A 21117-nucleotide genomic window follows, 5' to 3' on the forward strand; every position below is an offset into this window, starting at 1 on the left:
ACAGAGCTTTTTCGAAGACACAATACTGAACAGATCAGAGGTCCAACCTAGTATAAATCTTCAGTTTCACATTACTACAGTTTTTAATATCAGTAAATTGTGCATCTAACAAAGGGTGATGAGTAGAAAAACACTGCTTCAATTAAAAGGATTGAGGTTTTATCAAGGTGTCCAATTGTGTCATCACAGTAAAGAAAGATATAAGCAACTTCCAATGCACAAGAACAAATTGGCAATAGGAGAAGGGAAATATATGGTTCATATGGCAATGAGTGACTGAAGAACCATGCACACTAGAATGAGTGGTGGAAATGCACAGTGCAAATCAACGGCTCACTGTTTTTTAGCATCAAGAACACAGATCACAAGTGAAACCCTAGCTCCATTAACTCCAAACACCAAAATCTCAAATGTTTCAAAAGTTTCCACCCCATCTCTCTTCCATTTGTGCATTCTGCCCTTTCCAAGGCAGCCAGACCAAAAGTACACAAGATCAGTCATTAGATGAGTTGGGTGACACAAAGCATAGACTACAAGACTTTGGACATTTATACAAACTAGCATGGAGCACTTGAGAATGCATTTACCACAGGGCATAACACATTCTTAGAAAGACACCAACAAACGCTTGATGAAGTGTTCTTACTGCACCTGCAATAACCTCCAACCATTTTCTGCTGTTGAACCCAGCACTGTGCAGAACCCATGACAGAACACTAATTTCAGTGAGATTCAAGATGCTGTCTTGAAGCGGCACTAAACACAAACTGCATCCAGGCTGCAAGATACCTGCACTCTGCAGCATGTTGTGGTCCCAGTCCCCACACCACCCAGCCTAGAGGACACAACACAGTACACTGGCTTCTTCCCAGTTGCAAAGCAGACAAGGCAATGGGTGCACACCTGTACCTCATCCTCTTACCTGCAGGACCTAGCCCAGTTGCAAAGCAAACTCAAGAGCAGAGAACACCACCCATATCCCTGTGGTTTTAGCACAGCTAATATCAGACCATGTCTTCCAGTGCTGCAGATGGCACAGACGCAGAACCAGTTATACTACACTAGAATTAGGGTCTCCAGTTAACCTTGAAGGACTGAAGCCTAGGTAAAATCCCAGAGTCCAGTGCAGATGTCCCATTGACCTCAGAGGTCAACACTCCAAAGCACTCACTTTGGAAAGAGGAATACTTTGACATCAAGCCCACAGCTTTTTCCTCTTCAGCTTTTTTTTTTCCCCCCACTGCAGATGATAGATTGTATCATCATCTTTTAAGCATAAGACTGAGCATTTACTTTGACTTCTCACAGAAGCTTCTCTCAGAAAAGAACAACTTACTATGTATCTAAACCTTTCATATACATTTAGCCCTTCTTTCGCTATTTGTAAGAGTGACTCAGCTTTTAAGTGTGATTCAACAAGCACGCCAAATTTTAGAATTGATTTTAGGTTATCAAAAACTTATTGAAAAGATAGCTCTAGGCTGCAAGTCAGCTGTGTCAGTTTTGGTTCCTGGTATCATTAATACAACTGCTGGGCAGATTCAATGCAGTCTGTGTTAAGTATGAGGGGGAAAGAGCAGTTATTTGAGCATCTAACTACCATTCACTAGTAATATATACAATCCAGTCACCCTTTCACTCTTTTGTCAGTTCAATATTTTCCATCCAGACTTCCACAAATGAAGTTAATGGTCTTATTTAAAGCAAACTAACTCTGCCAGTAGGTTTGTAGGATGTTCTCAACAGTGATAAGAAGTATAAGAAGGAGAAAGCAGTAGAGTCAAGTCTAGGCTACTATGTCTTGTTACCAAATAGCACAAAACACTGAATCAGATTGCTACTAGAGTGTTCTTGAATCTGTTTTCAAGAACATCTGAATGGGTAACTCCCATGTCATATTTGGAAGCACTAAGGAAGCTTCTCCATCTATAGAAGCATCCAGTAAGAAAGAAGAATTCAGTACTGTTGCTTGTGAACTGCAGTTCTGGCATCAACCACCTTAATTCCATCAGTGGTCACAGAAGAACAACGCTACAGGCTTCCCTTTTCTTCGGTGTTCAGGGAAGTGGCTGTGACCACATCTTACAGCAGGCTTGTACACCTTCATGTTCCCAGTTGTATTTGCAGAGCTACTCCAGTCTAGGACTAAAGTTACATTACAGGTTACATCAACATTCCTTTCTCAGTAGGATGCTATAATTTTCACTTGCTATTTGAAGCTAGGTTGGTGCTTCTCATGACAAGTTGAAAGGTACTCTTTTCCCAAACTTACCGAAGCGACAGATCTGTTGGCTGCCTCCCATGAACTGGGTTCCAGCTTTGGCTCAGGAACAGCCTTCAATACCTCTGTGTGTTCTTTAACACTCCAGCAGTGAGTGCCAGCATCAGAGGATATTTAGCTGTTAGTAACACCAGGTTACATTGCAGAAAAGCATCACAGCAAGGCTGAAACACCAGCTCACTTTGTATAGTCAAGTCCGTGCTGCTGAGAAAGCATGAGGCACTCCACACTCAAGGTCAAGAGTGACAAAACATTTGAAGTGCATTTTCACTTTTATTTCAAAACTTTAGACAAGTTACTTTAGTATATAAATTTGGTTTTTTCCCTCTTACAGAATATAAAGATAATTCCCTCATTACTTCAGTATAAAGTGTTTTACACGCTTGAAGACAATTGCATAAGTGTTTCTCACACAGGTTATCAGAAATAAAGCAGTCTTTCTACAGAAGTTCAGATAGATGACTACCTCAGAAACAGCATAGCAGTTTAGTCAAATACAAGTGAACACGTGACACTACAACTGTGCAAGTTCAAGTAAGGCCAAGTCAGTAAACATTGTTAAGTCATTGCAAATAAGAGTGGAAAGATTTGTGAGACATTGCAAGGGGTGGATGGTCTCATAGTGTAATACTCTTAAATCAAGGGTTCAGAGGGATTTAGCTAGAAGACAAGTGAGTTCTTTAGTGCTATAAAGCATATGCAAAGACCAAGCAGTGTACTGATGTTAGTGGAGACTTTGTGCCTGTTTATCCTCAGCATGCTAAGACAAACTACAACCTCTTAAAACCAAGCATAAGAACCACTAATGTTTGAGAAGATAGTTTCAGAACTCAAGTATGTCTTATTTTGGATGGTGTGTAGTTTTTGTCTATTACTTCATCTTGTAAGAACATGTGAAGACAGCGCTCGTTCTGTGCCAGTGGGTGGCCTGCAACCCTAGAGAGAAAAAGAAACAAGCATTAGCGCTAACAAATTGAGGCTACTTGTAGCTAGCTAGCAGAGCAAGGCTTCTTATCAGTAACCTATGGTTCTGCACTCAGGCATAGATCCTGCTTCCAGTTCACCGTTGGTGACTAGAATTTCTAGCAGCAATATTTGTCATTCTCCCACAGATGAAGCAAGTCCATAAGAATCCTGAGCAACTGCTGATCATTTGGAACCATGTTATGTCATCATCTGTCACCTGCAATTGAGGGGGACTATCAAAGAGCCCATCCTAGCATTAGGAAACCTAGAGTTAGGCAAGCTAAGTGGATTTTTACACATTTTGATGCCTTTGACACAGAACACCCTTCTAAATGCAGTTTAACGCCTCAGTTCTTGGTCTAATTTAACAGCAGTGGTCCAGGCAGAGTTAAAGACTTACTCCACCAGAGGGTGTGAAGGTCTTCTCAAGCTTCTGATGCTGTTTAGATCAGTGACTTACTGTGGTCACTATTCCTAGCATGTACAAGCAGCACTGATGCACAGTCAGAGGGTATGGGCCATTCTGTCAACTGCAGATGTCTTTAGATATGAAACATAGGAGACACAGAACTTGTCTGCTCTAAAAGAGACCAGCACCTCTACAGCAGATTTAGTTTTGGTCCACATATAGACTGATCCACCATCCTTTTAATAGCAAAGGAGTGAAATTGAGTTAGAAAACACCCCCAAGCTTGGAAGAAAACCACAAGGTATTGCATTTAAACCCTTGAAACACCATGCAGCCTTCTATACAGGTAAAAATACAAGGGAATCAAAATCCATGGAAGTTTATCACTTATGGATATGAAAACCTAAAGCAGTATGGTTTGAACAGTTACATCTAGTCAATTAAGACAATCTTCTCCCTTCAAGAGAGAAAGCCTCTCATCTTCTCTAGGACAGTTTGTGTCACCTTTACGGTCTCCATCTCTGCCAGAACATAGCTACTCTAAATAGAAGTTATCTAGTTGAACATATGTTAAACACAGTCAACTCCAGTGGCTCAACATCAATACTTCAAGCACTTCTGTGCATCTCCTCCAAACGTATGTTAGTGCTTATTTCACCACAGGACAGGTTCAGTTGTCATTACTCACTTGTCACTGAGGATGTCCTTTAATGAGAAAGCTGAGCTCTCCTACTCAGCATTGATAGATTATTTCAAGTGCAGTCACAAAACATAACAATCTTTCCAGGTTCTAGTAAATGGGCAGCAGTCTCAAGCATTAGTTCACAAGGAAGACAGTCTGGAGTAACTAGTTCAAGTTTCTTAGTCCCATCAGACTGAAGTTGCTGGCAATGAACTTCAAGAGAAAGATATACAGGAGAAGATGATGAGGCAGCAACATATTTCTTCTCCCTTTCAGAAAGCCTTGCAAACCGATGGCTCAATTACAAGACCAGAGCTAATCTCTCAGATTCAGCTCTTGGTTTCAAATGAATACCTCACTCTGCATTGGCTTTTCCTCAGCTTTCTTCTCTAAGGTGACCCTTACACAGAGCAGCTGCTACTTCAAAAATTTTCATGTAACCCAAAGTCATGTTCAGGCAGGCAAGTGTGTTGCAACATAGCTGCCCCTATGAATGTCATTGTAGGCAGCGGTGATGGTGGTGTCAGCAAGCGGGCCCAAGACAGCTGACTCAAGGAAGCTGCACTGCTGTGATTTAGTCCCTCTCTATGACAAAGCTTCTTAACAACATTTTGGATATCAAGAACTGGCATTGGTGTATCAAGTTCTTTTTTTGATACAGTGGTATCAGTTATCTGAGAGACTCTCCTCTAGTTCTAGGAGCAAAGACCAGCTTTGAGAATGAAGTAATGTCAATGTATTATGCAGATTAACTTCAGGACAAATTTAACCAGTACCCAGAGTACTTGGCAGAAGTCTCAAAGCTTCTACATGGTTCAAAACTTCAGTAATATTTGTTTGATGAGTTGGTCATGCCATTAGAATAAATTGACAAAGTTGAATAGCCAGGAGTTCTGCCTGAACAGTCTTGTTCCAGTTGTACTCAAGTCTGCCATTACATGCATACCTACATTAACAGCCTGCTTTTATGTTTCAGAGGAGGAAAAATTGACCAAGAAGCTTCATATTTCCACAAGATCAATGTATTGCTTGCTGTAGGACTGAACAAGTGATACTAGTAAACTGGCCACTTCACTTCTCCCAGCTATATTGAGTTTTTCTGCATATTTCAGTTGACTATTTCACTATTTGCTGCTTCAGAACATAATCAGCCCTCTGTACTTGGCATACAAAACTTTCAGTAAGTGCACTTTTTCCACACTTAGAGTCCCAAGCTGCATGGATAGTTGTACTTTACAGTCATAACCACCTTGATTGTACAGCCTTAAAAATACCAAACACATTTCATCTTACAAGCACATTCACCTTCATGTCTAGAACTGCAAAACTAGATACCTTGGAAATTGTCTCTGAACAGAGGAAAGGGCATTCTGAAGCATTTTACCTGCTCAGAACCATTAGCAGTACCTATAAATTGAGCAAGCAACTATGTGAATGAAAACTTAAGAGATTTCATACAGTCACACTTAAGTTACTTAAACAAGACAGAGTTACAGCGAACCAGTCACTTGCAACTCCAAGCCACGTGCCTGACCTGACTAACAATAACTGAGGAGCAGATGAAATTCTGGCTTAACTCACAACCTTTGTTTCTGTTAAACAGCATTGCTATTGAACAAGATTAAAACACTAGTAGAACTGACAAGCTTGAACTTTTAAAGGAAGGAGTCCCAAATTCAGCTGGTCTGAACAGTGTTAGCTCTAGAGACCAGAAGAGGTGGTTAACTGTCAGTATTCCTTCTTACTCACTGTTTGTATCCACATTGTTAAAGAAATGAAAGTAGCTCAGGTCATTCTACAGAGAGCAGTCAGCAGTGTTAGATGGCAGAAAAGGAATAATGGACTTGGTTACCATAATTTCTGCCCACCTTTTGAAAGGCAGTGACAAAACCCAAAGTATCTATTTCAAACTATATATGTGCATACCTCAGGTAGTTTTTACATTTCAGAAAGATTCTCTTGATGATTAGAGAAAATGCGCATTATTACACAAACTGATAATGCTTCACATCTGCAATCAATCTAAACTGCTGTAAGCCCATTGTAAGCTCAATTTTTCACCCAATGGAGGATACCTTTTCAGAAATGAAAAAATAGAACTATTTTGGATGCTATAATTTTAGTAGTAATTTGCATAAATTAACAACATTAACATTCATTTCAGCTGTTCAGGTAAGCATTAAGATAGCCAAACTAAACACTGCATGAGCAATGTTAGTATGTCCTACTGAAAGATTATATGAAAGTTATCATTCTGAACACAGTGCAGCTACCAAAATTAGAGGATGAGCAGTTTTAATTCATTTTTTCCAGAAGTTCCAGGTTTGTCTCCAGATAACTAACACTTACTTGTTTATGAATTGTTCGAGAGCCTGCTTCCTTTCCTCTATAAAGGAATCATCAAATATGCCATCATCTCCTCGGAAGGGGAGCTGACGGAGAAGAGCTTTTCCTGGTAGAGGTGGCACCACAACCTGAAAGATTTAGAAAAGCATCCTTAGGTGCAGCCTGTAAGCAAGATTATACATCTCCTGTGCCACCTCTTCCTCCTGGAGGACCCAACTCAATAATCACAACCCTAGTGAAGTAATAAAAGATGACCAGAGAACAACAGTATCTGCCATAGAGATAAGTTGAATTAAAGTAGTTTAACTCTGAATTAACTCAAAACCATTAAACAGCCTCTAGCATTGTACAGCTGAGGTTTGCTGAAAGACAGTGTTATATTTGTGGACATTTTACCCACCTTGCTTTCTCTTTCTAGTTCATTCCTTAGCCATTCAAAGTCACTGTATCTTCTTCTGACCGTAGATTCTTTCAATTTGAAGATAGGTAGATTTGTCTGAAAACAATAATATAATCTATGGATTAGACAAACTAGAAGTTTTGATATGCAGAAGCAAGAAACAAACTGTTAAGTTACAAATCAGTTCCACTTCAGCAACAACAACAGTATTGAGAAACACTGAAGACAAAGAAATAAAGATAAAGCTCTGTAAGCTACATAAGCTGTGCCTCAAACTGCTTAACTGTGGGTCTCATTTACACAGCATCCTAATCACTAGTATTTTGCCACTGTATCACTTAGGAGAATAGGAGATTTGCTGGTCACTTGAGGAGGTGTTCCTAAGGTTGTAGAAGCATCTGCTATTCTCACTGTCTCAGGACCTGGACTTCCAATACCAAGATACATACAAGATCAGGGATGGGGGGAAGAAAGAGTCCTAATCACACAGGCTGCTCTTGTTGCGTTCAAGGGAGTGTTTCAGGTACCAGCACAGGACATTGACCAAGCTTGCTGTACTGTTCTGCCACCTGATACAACATCTTTAAAAGCAAAACCAAGAAGTCTTACAGTGAATCCATTCAGGACAGATGAAGCTGAAGATTTACTAGCACAAGCTGCCAAGTTTGCACAGCTCCAAAGAAGCCCACAAGGCTGAGATGCAACACAATATCCAGTACTGATAAGATCAGACTGTTTTGCTACAAAGTTAAATCAAGTGCAGCTTGATGAGGCATAATTTTCCTAACCAAGGCTAAGAGTCAGCACCCAACTATAACACCCACCAAATGGGAGCCAAGCTATGATGCTGCACAAGATCATACCTGAGCATTTTGATAGGTGCCCTTACGTTAACTTGTGTAAGAGCCTATATTACATGTACCCATTCTTGGGATGCCAGGTTATCCCATTGTTCTAATCCAACTTGCATGTTACTTTAAGAATAGGCATGAAGAGAGCACTCTCATAATGACATCACCACAATCTGAAGCTTAAATGTCATTGAGATGGCAAACTGGCTAGAGTGTAAAAAAAAATAAACCACCAGGTAGAAGTTACAGCCTACTAAGGAAAGACCAAGAGTCTGTAATTGCCATCTATAACCAGCACTAACAGAATAAAGCTTCTTGTTCTCAGGTTGGATATTCACTGTCTTATACACCTTGAAAGAAGCCTTTAGGAGTACTCTAGGATGCTGATGTTAACATGGGACTAAAGTTATTCCCAATTTTCCTGTTGGCAAAAGCACAGTAGTCATTCTCAGCTAGTGCCTTCTGGTTATTGTTGGTTTACTTTTAAGTTGTAAGCCACCTCACTCAGCTTCTAGTCCCAGTTTGAGTGGATATCCCTGTACAGTGCCATTTATAGGCTACTATGCTTGAGCTATCATCAAGTGACACTTTTGGCTACTCAAAACAGATTTAATTGCAAAGATACTTTCCTGCACTAGGTATGCCTATGACTACAGGCCATTGTATTACTGCCAGCCATAAGGAGCTTTTGGCTGTCACAGTTCAAAAGTACTTGACAAGTTAGTTGTGTACTTCCATGTTATGCTATTTAGTCCAGAATCTACAGAGAAAGTACAGAATAGTGTTTTGTTATGAAATCTCTTATTGCTAAGTGTTTAAAAGTATTCAAGCTCTCCTTCCCAAGTAAAATGTTGTTGATTGTACTAGTGACTAATAATAAAATTGCACTTAGGACTATTATGTCAGAAGTCAGGCTTCATAAATAAACACTCATCTTGAGGATAAGAATACTCAAGAGTAAATAAAGCTAGGTCCCCCAGAGTGCATGAAGGAGATTCCCAGAAGTGAAGTACTGGATTATTTTTCTCCAGTTTCAGCTGTTGGCTTTTTAGCCAAGTTCAGCCTTCCACATTACAACATCAACTCTTTGTCAGTGTCTTGGATAGAAAGTCTTTTCCAATATTTAACATATAGGCTCTCACCTGCAGAAAGTATTCCATTCTCATCTCAAGTTACTTACAAGAGGGATTAGAACTGAATAAAAGCAGCTAAAAACAATCAGTTGCCAGGTATCCAGGAACTCTTTTCATGCTTCTGGGCATGAAGTCCACAAAGTTAATCTCCAAACAACATACTGGGCTTACAGGTACAATGTGGGGGTAGAAGTGCCAGTTGAGCTTATTTTACCTTCTGCGTCCCCATTTGACCTTTTGACATGCTAGCCCAGCTAGCAAGTTGGAGAAAAGGGCAGCTAGCATACTTGTTTTCCCATTGAGTTGAAAAATCTCCAATTTTGATCATAAGCACTGGAAATCTTCCAACTGAAATGTATGCTAGAAGGCTGTCATTAAATTAAGTGTCTTTCAAGTCACAATTTGACAACTACATGCTAAAGCAAAGTGTGTGTTCCCTGTCCTTTGGTCTGGATATGAATTAGAGCTCCCTATCAGAGATCAACTTCTAAATCTCATGTTTCTCAAAATCCAGAAACTACAGCAATTCTCATTTCTCCAGAAACTAGTACTGATAGAGCACCATTATTCATATATGATGCTGTTAGAAGGGATCTATTTCTTTAGAGAAAGAAATTTGAGAGTCCTGTTTTGTACTATTAAACCTTTTTACATCCTAGGTCCCTATTTTTAACTCAGGATATATTCACACCTGAAGTTACTGCATGTGCCTTTCTAATTCATAACCCTGCTTCTCATTAATAACCCTGTTTGAGCAGACCCCCTTCTTCCTTCAGTGGAAGGGTTTCTACATGTCTTACAGCCTCTACCTACCATGGACAAATGGTTTTCATTAAGCAAGCCAGACAGCTGCTGAATCATGGACTATCACTGAGTAAGAATTCAGTACAAAGAGACAACTCTAAGGTGTCAGCAGAAACTTTGGATTTCAATTGAAGTGTCACTTCAAGACCATACAGCATTTCAAATTTATTCTCAGTTTCACAGTATGTTGGAAATTCTTTGTTTAGTCACTGAGGTGCCAGTAACTATTCTGAACACCATTAGTGCTTTGCTTGCCTGCTAAAACAGAGATGAGACTAAGGCACACAACCTAAAGTCAGGCTAGTTTTATTTTTACAAACATTTCTCTGCATGTGCATTCAGCACTAGTGTCAGTGTTCTAGCCTGCTGATCTGCCAAGTCTACTATCATGAAACTCATGACCCAGTTTGGCACAGGCCTTGGAGCACAACTCATTCCTTTGATAAATTCTACATAATTACTGCAGTAATTGTTTCTTCTACAGTGTAATAATTAGGCTCATTTTTATCAAAAGCATTTTCAACAACTTCCTAGTCTGAAATCCTGCCTCCTAGCAGTTTGACTGCAAGTGCTGAACCTGAAAAGGTTATGCATTACCTACCATATTAGACAACCAAACCACTTTTCAGAATTGTAGATAAAGGACCAATAAACAAGCTCTCCAGAAGTCCCACATAACCCAAAAATCTTAAGCACAGAAAGATCAGAGTCATAGAACAGTTTGGGTTGGAAGGGACCTTCCAAGGTCACCTAGTTTAACCCCCTGCAATGAACACAGACATCTTCAACTAGATCAGGTTGCTCAGAGCTCCATCCAGCCTGGCCTGGAACGTCTCCAGGGATGGGCCATCAACCACCTCTCTGGGCAACCTGCGCCAGTGTTTCACCAGTCTCAGTGTAAAAAATTTCTTCCTCATGTCTAGCATGAATCTCCCCTCCCTTAGTTTAAAACTGTTACCCCTTGTCCTGTCATAACAGGCCCTGATAAAAAGTCTGTCCTCAGCTTTCTTATAGGCCCCTTTTAAGTACTGAAAGGCCACAATGTCTCCTTGGAGCCTTCTCCAGGCTGAACAACCCCAACTCTCTCAGCCTGTCCTCATAGCAGAGGTGTTCCAGCCCTCTGATAATTTTTGTGGCCTCCTCTGGCCCCCCTCCAACAAGTCCATGTCTTTCCTGTACTGCAGGCTCAAGAGCTGGACATAGGACTCCAGGTGGGGTCTCAGAGCAGAACAGAGGGGCAGAATCACTTCCCTCAACCCGCTGGCCACACTTTTGATGCAGCCCAGGATATGACTGGCCTTCTGGACTGCTAAGACAAGACAGATTCTCTCTAGCACCATTAGGCTTCCTCTGACTGTTAAACTAACAGTGTGCATTCTGCTGGGTGAGTTAATGGCCAAGTCAGTATGCTGGAATAAACACTATCAGAACTGGTCCCAACCTACATAACTAAACAGCAGATGAGAAACCCAGGCCCTTAAGTCATTCCTGCAATCTTCTACTCAGATGTCAGATGAGTTTCTACAGTAATTTGGCTAGTGTTCAAACTGGTAATGGAAAGCAGCAGTTGCCTGCTAATCGATTTCAGAGCAAAACCTGTATTCACAGAAGACATTTCTTCAGCTATATTTGTGTTATTATTAATACAACATATTCAAGCTGCAAGTCCATCTCCAAGCTCAAGAGGTTCCCAGTTCACCTCAGAAGCAAATTACAGTCCTAAGACAGTAGCTTAGGTAACCAGACAGCAGTCTTCTAGCTGTTACTACAGTCAATCCCTGAGCTATGTCCAGTTAAAAGTCTGAAAATTGTTTATGTATACAGGTGAGAAGAACTATACAGGTGAGAAGACTTTCACAGGCAGAATGCAAGTAGTGTGAGTACTAGTCAATGCTCCCCATTCAGCTTCAGATACACAGCTCTCCAGTGCAGGCATTCCAGTACACAAGTTACCTTTGATGCAGGAGGAACACTAGAGTATTTCAAATACACTAGTTTAGAATTTTAAGTAATTTTAAGTGTTATCTAAACTAGATTAATTTACCCAGTGAGTGGAAAAAGATTTGAAAATACCCAGACTTGCTCCTATAAATTTGTTTCCAGGCACAAATTTGATGCAAACAGCATTAGGGTTCCTTCAAAGAGCACGTCGACACTCCACTAGATTGATTCTGAAGGTCAGTGCAGCCCAGGCCACCCCTGCAACTGCAGAAACTCCACAGCTGTAGTTGTCCAGGATAGTTTGAGGTAAATTTGATCCATTTCCTCATCTGCCAGTGTAACACTCATCAGCAGCATTTCGTTGCCCATGTCTCCCACTCCTAACAGACCGAGAATCAAGCTGTGCTGTTGCCATAGCACCTACTTTGATGTTGGCTTTTCAAGTAGGTTATGGTAGCCTTGATACAACTCTATTTCCATTAAAATACAGTGAAAGAAAGCACTCAGCTCACTTTTGATAGAAGTTTGTGGCCTTGACTCTCAGAAGCTAAATTCAAGCTTCTTACTATCTCTTCATACAAGCAGTAATCTTTGTCAAGAGACTACACCCTTTGGCTACATTTCCAGTCAGCCAATGAGAGCCCCAGGGTATTACAGTCAGTAGCATTCAGGATGGATAAAAAAAGTATCATGGTTTTCTTAACACAAGAGCCTGCTGTCCTTCAGTACAAGAAACTGGTTCCTGCAGACCACTGCTATTGCCAAAACCTCGCCAGTGGTTCATTTCCTTCCTGACTTGACATAAGCAGCTACCTCCCCATTTCCTACAAATATAAGAAGCAATAAAGGTGGCAAACATGCTCTAAACTCCAGTTGCTGGAAGTTCAGATTTTTGCTGTGTATTTTACTGAAGCAAAAATCTCTTTCCCCACTGCCAAAGGTCACAAAGACATTGTTATTTTTTTAAGTGTCAGTCATTTTGAACAAAGCAGAGTTCTATCTCCTTTTATCTGCTTGCTGTCCAGGTCTACTGAAGGTACAACACATTACATGCAAAAACTGTATTGTTAATAGAACACTGAAAGATCTGGCCATATCTATACATCCAAGTTTTAAACAATGCTGACTGAAGCTACACCAAGAACTATAGAGCTTTGCAGTACTCCATAGTACTGAGACATGGAGCTAGGATACTTTTGATCTTAAAGACTATGGCAGTGAAATCCTAATAGCAACACAATGACAAAGACTATCATTCTTTACACAGGAGTTAACCTTTGTCAAATTCAATACCTTGAGCCCAGAGCTGCTCTATTAACAAAAAAAATCATAGGGGTGTCTGGGTTTTTGCCAAGCAGCTTCTATCATCACCTGATCAAGTCCACCAACATCATGAACAGCTGAATTACAGTGTGCCATGGTCAAAAGGCTCAAAACAGTGAGTTTAAAAAAATGTGTTGTTTAGTGATTCTTTATTCTTCAGGTTCCATGCTCAGAAGCCAAATGTAAAAAGAAGAACCCAGTTTAAGGACACTTTCAGGCAAAGGCACAACACTTAGTAACTCTAGATAATTTTTCAGGGTTAGCAAGCCAAAAACTCCTTTGAAATACTAAATATTACTTCTGAAGAAAAGGATTGCTACTTTTACACAACTGCATGGTATAACTGCCACATGTTCTGGTTTGCCCTACCGTAATGTTACCATTCTTTCCTCATTGAGAAAGATTGAAGAGGCACCACATTAGCATCATTAGCTGACATCTACTAGCTATGGTCAAATGGGCTGACAAAACTGCAGTGAATTGCTGCAATTGATAGCTTTTATCAGGAACAAAAGTTTTAATGTGCTTTGCAAGCTAGAGATAGCCCAGTATCCCTACACTCCACAAACATACAAGCAGCAAGATACAAGTAACTTGTATAGAAGTATACTAAGTATCAAGAAATTCTCTTCATATTTCCAGTTTTATTGGAACAGTAACATTCACATTATTAAGTAGCCACCTAACAGCTGCAGAAAGGCTGACAGTTCCTCTTCATTTCTTTGTAGCATATCTTAGTGCTCAGGGGTTTAGCTGCAGTTTAGGCTCACAGAAATAGTGTCTGAAGCTTTATTTCCAGGCATAGAGGCATCTTTAAAACACTTAGGAAATAGCTTCATTTTCTTCTGGATTTTAGAGTAAAGCTGCTATACACTAGCTAATAGTTATACTTTCAAGATCAGCTTTGTGGCCAACAAAAACTATATTTTATATATATATAAATTAATATACTGTCATGTGCCCCAGAAGATACTCCCATGACAGAAATTTTGAGATGGATTCTTAAGAAATAGCCACAGAAGGAATATGTCCACAGACCATTTTTCAGCTGGTAAATACTTGGTTTTATACCTTGAGCAGAAGGTTATGGTTTCTCCATCCTTCTCACATCAAAAAAGTTACAGCAGCAACAGCAACTTCAGGCCCTTCATAGGGCATTCAAATTATGTTCTTGCTAAACCAGCCTCCAGCAGTGCAACTGGCACTGCATTACCAAGTGAAAACAACTTCAAAAATACTTCCCCTACAGTTAGAAGCTCATAAAATCTACACTGCATTATTTATTTCCCCAGATGAAAAACAGTAGAGACCTGACTGCTCTGAAGTTTAAGTTGTCGCTTTTTTGGCAGGCCATCTAAAAATAAAGATGTATCAAAATACTCCAGCATCACATGCCTACCTGGATCACGGCCATCTGCCCTACAAAGATTAGTCATTGTTCCATTTGATTTGGTCTGTTCAGCACTGTACTGGAGTGCACTCCAGGCCCACATTGTATGCACAGGAATAAAAAGACTCCAAGTCACCAGTTAAACTAATATACTAATAAGAAGCACTATTCAGAGACTTGGTTATTTTATTAACAAAGTAACAGACATCAACACTGAACTAGATCAGTACCTTTGGATTAGGCTTTTGAACCTAGTTTAATCAAAAACCTCTACAGAAAAATCAGCTGCTGAGCAAATACATGCAATAGACTTGTAAATCCACTCTCCTTGCTTCGGAAGTTTCTTTTCAGCCAAGCTATTCCACTTCTGTCTCCCAAGTCAGTGTCCTGGGAAGTTCTTAGCCTTCCAGCTATCCTTTTCTGAATTATTGCTCAATGGAACAGTTAATATTTGTCAAGGTGTAGTACCTGTGCTGTAGAACATAAAAACAGTCACCAGAATCGGCGCATTTTTACTCTTTGAAGAGCAGTCTAAAAGTATCTAACTGGTAGCAGTGTCTAGAATAGGGTATTAAAAGAGTAATTAGAGTTAGAGCAGATTTGCAGCATGACGCAAGATTTGCGGTAGTAGAGAAATAGAGAATTAGTGCTGATTATGCATACCTAAGCACATCCACACTGAGTCAGTGTTTAGTCATAACTCAACACTGTGAAACTGAACAATGCCCAAGTCAACTAGGTGTACCAGCAGATTTGATTCTTCTCATGGTGGGAAAAGAATCTGCAACTTCAAACCCTGCCAAACACATGAAGGACAGGAAATTGGGTACCTTTCAAGGACAGAACATTTCAAAGACACATTCACCAGATCAAGAGTGCCACCTTGCAAAACCATGGCATAAGACAAGGGCTTTCTGAGCAAGTCATACTTTCAGTTCATTTACCATCTTACTCTGACTTGATTTGATTCCAGAAGTCAGACTCAAATCAGTCAGTCACTCAAGTCAGACTACTACAAATATGCTGAAATGCAAATATTGTATCCAAGCTGGGTCTTAAAAAAAAAAAAAGGCTTAAGATGAAAACAGACTTCCAGAAGCAGCTCAAGTTTAGCAGTACTTTGCTATACTTCTCCAATCCTTTGAGACCAATACTATTTTTAATACTGCAGGCACTTCACAGCCTGTGTGTTCACTTCCTTCCTCACACAGGGCCAATGTAGTCAAGTACCTCTGCAGGTCTACAGGAGTCTGTCTGCAGAAGATACTGGAAAGGTGACTGCTGCCTTCAAGAGCATCCATGTCACTCAAGTGATGCATTTCACAACATCTGTAAGCACAGCAGCAAGGTGTTACCTTTCTACACCTCAAGACAAGTCACTGAGCTGTGGAAACTTGAGAAGCTAAGGTGTGCCTTAGTGCTGAGTTTAATCACATTGATTAGAGCCAACAGGCCATTCAACATTAAAGAACATAATTAAGACAAAGGCCTTTTGTTTAACTTTGGTTTGACTAAAAAAAACCAACTTAATTACTTGGACTAGTAGCTCATGTAATGGGTATTTTATTCTAGTTCTGCTCATTTGAATATTAACTTCTCTGCAAGTTCCTACTAACCACAAGCAGATAATTTAACCTTTTAGTCTAGGTGACAAACCAAACTAAAATGAGCAGCACAGAAGTCACTTCTACAGAAACAATAACAGATTAAACAACATTAACAAAGTGATATTTTCCCAAATGTAGCAAGTTCCTGGATATCCATATGCTTTGTTGACAGTATTCTAACCCATGCGCTCATCTATGGCACTGCTTCTACAGTGGGTGTACAGCTTTGAAGTATGTCACCAGTCACTGGGATCAGAGTTAGCTTGTAAAACTTAAGTCGTCTCCTTAAAGGATTTAGCAACTGAAGGTGTTGCACAGAACCTGATTGAGCAAAAAATGCTCCTGTTGACCCACTTACCAGGAAAACTGTTTGTCTCAACTACAGCAGAAGTCAAATGAAACCCAGAACTGGATTGAGGACTGCACACATGCTGTATGATAATACGACAACTGTCATTTGTTTTACACTTGCTCCCTGAAATTCAGAGAAAGGAGTGGCTTACAGTTCATAAATAGTGATAGGTATTCACACACCCTGGTTGAAGAGTGTTGACATGCACAAGCCCACCCTGAAAAGGTGTAACGAGTAGAAGGGAACCACCAAAACACTGGTAGTGTTTCCTGAGTAGAACAGCTAGCAAAGGCTCATGAGAAACAGCATATGGCATGCAAGGGTATTTACAAGGAGAACTTAACTGTTGGTTCACACTCTTCCTCAAGAAGTGAGGGCAGTGAAATACTGAGTTGATTTACTTTAGCAGGCAGTCTAGCTGACTATGTCAGTTTTAACCACTGTGCAGCTACCATATTTTAATCACCTAGACACCTTTAGATGAGATGACTACTTCATAGAGTTTTATTTCACTAGAAAAAGCACTTGGAGCTTTATACCCTACTGCATTGTTCTCTTTTTTTTAGCTCATCCTAAGCCTTCACACAAAAGATACCTTAAAATGGTACAAACTCACTACCTAATGCTGCTGATGGAAAGCAAATTCTCAAGTACCCTGTCAAGAACACAATCCACTCAAATTTGCTATTTTAGTACTGCAGGATGGCTTTTCCTGTCATTTACCACTACTGAACAAGATGTTTGTCTTTCATTGCCAAGCTGCAACGCAGTGGCATACCACCACAGTGTGTGCCTTATACTGGTTGCTACAGTGGAAAGCTTTGTCATCACCTTGTCCAGTTTGCAGAGAATAGAACGTTATTTAATGCATTAATGCATTGGTTCAAGAAGTCAATACTTTGGCCAGCTGACCATCTGCGGAGTAAGCTGCCCACTGGACATGCTGTCTAGGTTCTACCTGCAACACTTGCAGAGCTTAACTGCTTGTGAAAGCACCATGGATTTACTGCAACACACAGCCATCCTACCAGCTTGTTCAGACACATGCTATGAAAAGCTTTCTCAAGTACTAAAATACAACTGACTTGCTTATCCAGTAGTATACTGCTGACCAGCCTACGCAAAGCTTTTGAGTTTTCCCTCAGGCTTCCCAACTTCCACTAGAAGACAATGAATATAGCAATACAAGAACAAAAGCATGAAGTTGTTTCACTTGTTGCTTTCCAAGCAACAGATACGCTTCAGCTGCAATACCAATAGGAAGCTTGCCAGTAAAAGCTTTGGGGGAACTTTGCAGTATAGCACACAAGTACTTTTTGCTGGTATATTAAATATCAGATAGCAGTTCAGCAGTCTGCTAGCAAGCTCAATCTTCCCCAGAAAAATTAAGCTCTGAGATTCATACAAAGCAATAAAGATAGAATTACCCTTGGACCAAGTTTGTAAACACCAGGACAATGGTAAAAGCCTAATTGCTTCAACACAAGCCTGGATCTCAGTGTCCCCTCTGACAATGTCGCTGGCTTTGCATTATCTCCAGCCATAACATGAGGCTTCCAATAGCTTTTACCAGAATTTGGCAGCAGCTACACCAGGCATTTCTGTACCACTTCTCATTTTAGTGTTGGTGTTAGTTGAAGTCATAGCTTTCCAGATATGATACAGCTAACTCCATCTTCCCAGGTTTGTTCTGTTGCCACTACTAGTACTGTTGGGGGAAACGGCAGATGTCTGCTGCTACTTTCTGTGACTGCAAGCAGTTGTCAAATCACAGAGGCTAACTGGTGGCTATGGTCTGCCACACTCAAAAATGCAGCTTATAGCACAAGACATTCCTTTTAGAAATAAAACACTATCACAATTCAAGTTCAAACTCTTCTCCCATGCTGAAGCTCACATATTTGCAATATGGTCTGTGTTCCGCTGAGAAGCAGTTAATTGATACAAGTTTAGACAGTGAACATAACTCTGCATGACTTGTATCACCTGCTCTGTAGCCTTCCAGAATAGAGAGGCATAAAACTCAGTTTTACAGTTCATGACAGCATACAGAATGTATATAGCGTGGAAGCACTGTGTACAGTAGTGCACAACTGGAAAGGGAATGATATCTTATAAGAGACAGTCCTGTACACAGGCACACAGAGATGCCACGTAAGGATGGTGGAGGAAGCAATGTTTACACAGTAGTCAGACTGGGAGGAAGAACAGAGGAAGGTCACAGTACTATCACAGTGTATATTTGTTCAAGTCACTTCTAGGTTTTCATTACACCAGGGATCCAGAATTTTCTATCCCAAAACAGCACATAGGCCAAGAGTAACCTGTCTCAAAACCTGGTTTTCTGCCTTTCTTTCTGCTGAAGAACTTCAGTTAAGGATTTTTAAAAAAATATATTATTTTTTAATCCCAGCAAATCTAGTATAATCCCCAAGCCATAAGATAGCTAAGTTCCTTTTGTATCATCTTCCCTGGATGCAGCAGTTCCAAATGCTTGGTCTCATGGAAAGAAAAGTCATCAAGAACTTAAGGCACAAATACCTCCCAGCAAGGTAGAGTTACATATTTCTGCTAAGTGGACAGCTAGGGCCCTGATAAGGGCAGTGTAATGCAAGACAAGTTGGCAAGTTCTAGTTTGTCCTCACACAGAAGGCCAAACACAGGCTACAGTTGTTTAGGTTTATTCTTCCTGCCCTGTGGACACATCCTGAAACATGAAAAGAGCTACTGGACATAACTTAGAAGCATCGGAGGTAAAGAAGTATCCTCCCTAGTAGCTTTAGATCTCAGTTGCCTTTGCTTTTTAAAGTTACACTAAACTGAGAACTTAGATATTTAATACAAGAAAATCCACACAGGCTTTTAGTCTTGTCTGAAGAACTCCAGCACCCAAGGCAGCAGCCCACAGGTGAAGCCTTTCCTGCCATGAAGGCAGGTAGACTCCATGGTGCCCAGGGAAAGAACAACTCTTATTACAGAGAATGTGTGCATCAGTGAGGCTTCTTCCTCCTCTATTACTGCCTGTAATAACTGACCAGGTTCAATCAGCTGTAGCAAAGTAAAACCACACAAGGTAGTGGACTCAACCACAACCTACAAAAAAAAAGACAAAACTGTAAGAGGTCACATTTTGCAACCCAGCTAATCCTTGGCAGCGTATACTAAAAGGGTGCCCTGTCTCAAATCCCTACCAGCCACAAGCAAGGACCATGCCGTAGACATTGCATTTTTCTGGCCACTCCTCCGGACCCTGTTTATGTAACTAGAAAGACCAGGGAACATAGTTATGACTTTACATGACTTTTCTCAGACTCAAAGACTACTAGACTTTCAGACAAATCAGTGAACACAACCCTTCCAGCTAGGAAGGAATCTAGTGGTACTGAGAAAATAGCACTTAGTGAGAAACAGCCTATTTATTAGGCACTCAATTTATGTTTCAGGTACAAATGAAATGGGATCCCTCCCCCACGTACACTCACCTTACCACTTCAGCTAGCTTTGATCTAGCACTTGTGCCCACTAGACTTATTTACGCATTCTCTACAGGTTTTTGAGGCTGCTAGAATCCCAAACTTGACCTCCTTCTCAGGGCAGAGCCACCCATCTTACTACACCTCAGAGAGCTGAGAGCTCACCCTCTTCTCCTCACTTACAGACAAATAAGCAGCTGCTCACAGTACAGCAATATTTCAGGCTAATGGCAGCTGTACATAGCAGTGCCGAAAGGGCATTTGTCATTTGGTTATCTCAACCGAGATACATTGTCTTAGCTACCAAGAGACCATCTGAGTTCTCAGCTCCAGTCACTTGCAGGAGCTGGGCCTGCTCTCAGTCCACTGCTGCTCCTCCACCGCCCCCCACAGCGGTACACACTGCACTCGTTGTCAAACAGGCCCTGAAGGACACGACGGCCCATCCCCGCCATCCCGGCCACCCCCGGCGGCAGGGACTCCCCTCCGGTTACATAATTGGCAGCCAGGGCCCGCGGCAGAGCCCAACACCGACACACGGGCTCCGCATTCGCCTTCTCTCGCCTTACACCTGCTCCCGAGGCTCAGGGCCCCGCCGCGGGAGAGGCGGGCACGTACCCCGCGGAGCCGCCCGCCAGGCTTCCCCGGCCACCAGCCTGGGCCAGGGCGGCGGCGATGGGACCAGCCTCTCGGCGAGCAGGAGCAGGGCCGGCTCCAACGTCCCCGCCGCCGGACCGAGCCAGGCTAGGCTAGGCTAGGCCGTGCCGTGCCGGGCCCTCACCTTGACGCGGATCTCGTAGGTGGTGAAGCGGCCGCGGCCCACCCCCACCGTCTGCGGGTTGCCCACGTCGATCTCCAGGAAGTTACTGGGCGGCCCGTAGGCGTCGTTCAGATTCTGTGGCTTGCTGATCAACCGCCGGGTGTCCGCGATCGTCTCGGCCATGGCGGAGCGGACGCCTTCTCCCCCGGAACGCGGCAGAACGCGAGTGAGCGAGCACCGAGCGCCGCCGCCCCGCGCCGCCCGCCCTCTTATCGCCCCGCGGCCAGCTGACCGCCCGGCAGCGCGCACCCACGCCGCCGCCGCCAGCGGATGCGCCCCCCGCCCGCGCGCACGGAATCCTGGGAATGGTAGTTCTCACATGCCGCCCGCTCGGCACGT

General features: G+C 41.8%; 1 protein-coding gene across 2 annotated transcripts; it reads right to left on the reverse strand.

The window, feature by feature from the left end:
• Positions 1 to 2534: 2534 nt before the first annotated feature.
• SNX3 (sorting nexin 3) lies at positions 2535 to 21068 on the reverse strand. 2 transcript variants are annotated; one of them, XM_065059688.1, is made up of 4 exons: positions 20740 to 21061; positions 7085 to 7180; positions 6688 to 6812; positions 2535 to 3217 (listed from the first exon to the last, which is right to left on the reverse strand). In XM_065059688.1, the coding sequence occupies exons 1-4, from the start codon at positions 20899 to 20901 to the stop codon at positions 3112 to 3114; spliced, it is 489 nt and encodes a 162-aa protein (XP_064915760.1). In that variant the 5' UTR covers positions 20902 to 21061; the 3' UTR covers positions 2535 to 3111. The 2 variants fall into 2 exon arrangements, with proteins under 2 accessions (XP_064915760.1, XP_064915761.1); XM_065059689.1 differs by lacking the exon at positions 6688 to 6812 and having other exon boundaries at positions 20740 to 21068.
• Between the last annotated feature and the right edge of the window lie 49 nt (positions 21069 to 21117).

Source organism: Columba livia, chromosome 3, assembly GCF_036013475.1.
Source record: "Columba livia isolate bColLiv1 breed racing homer chromosome 3, bColLiv1.pat.W.v2, whole genome shotgun sequence".
NCBI lineage: Eukaryota > Metazoa > Chordata > Aves > Columbiformes > Columbidae > Columba > Columba livia.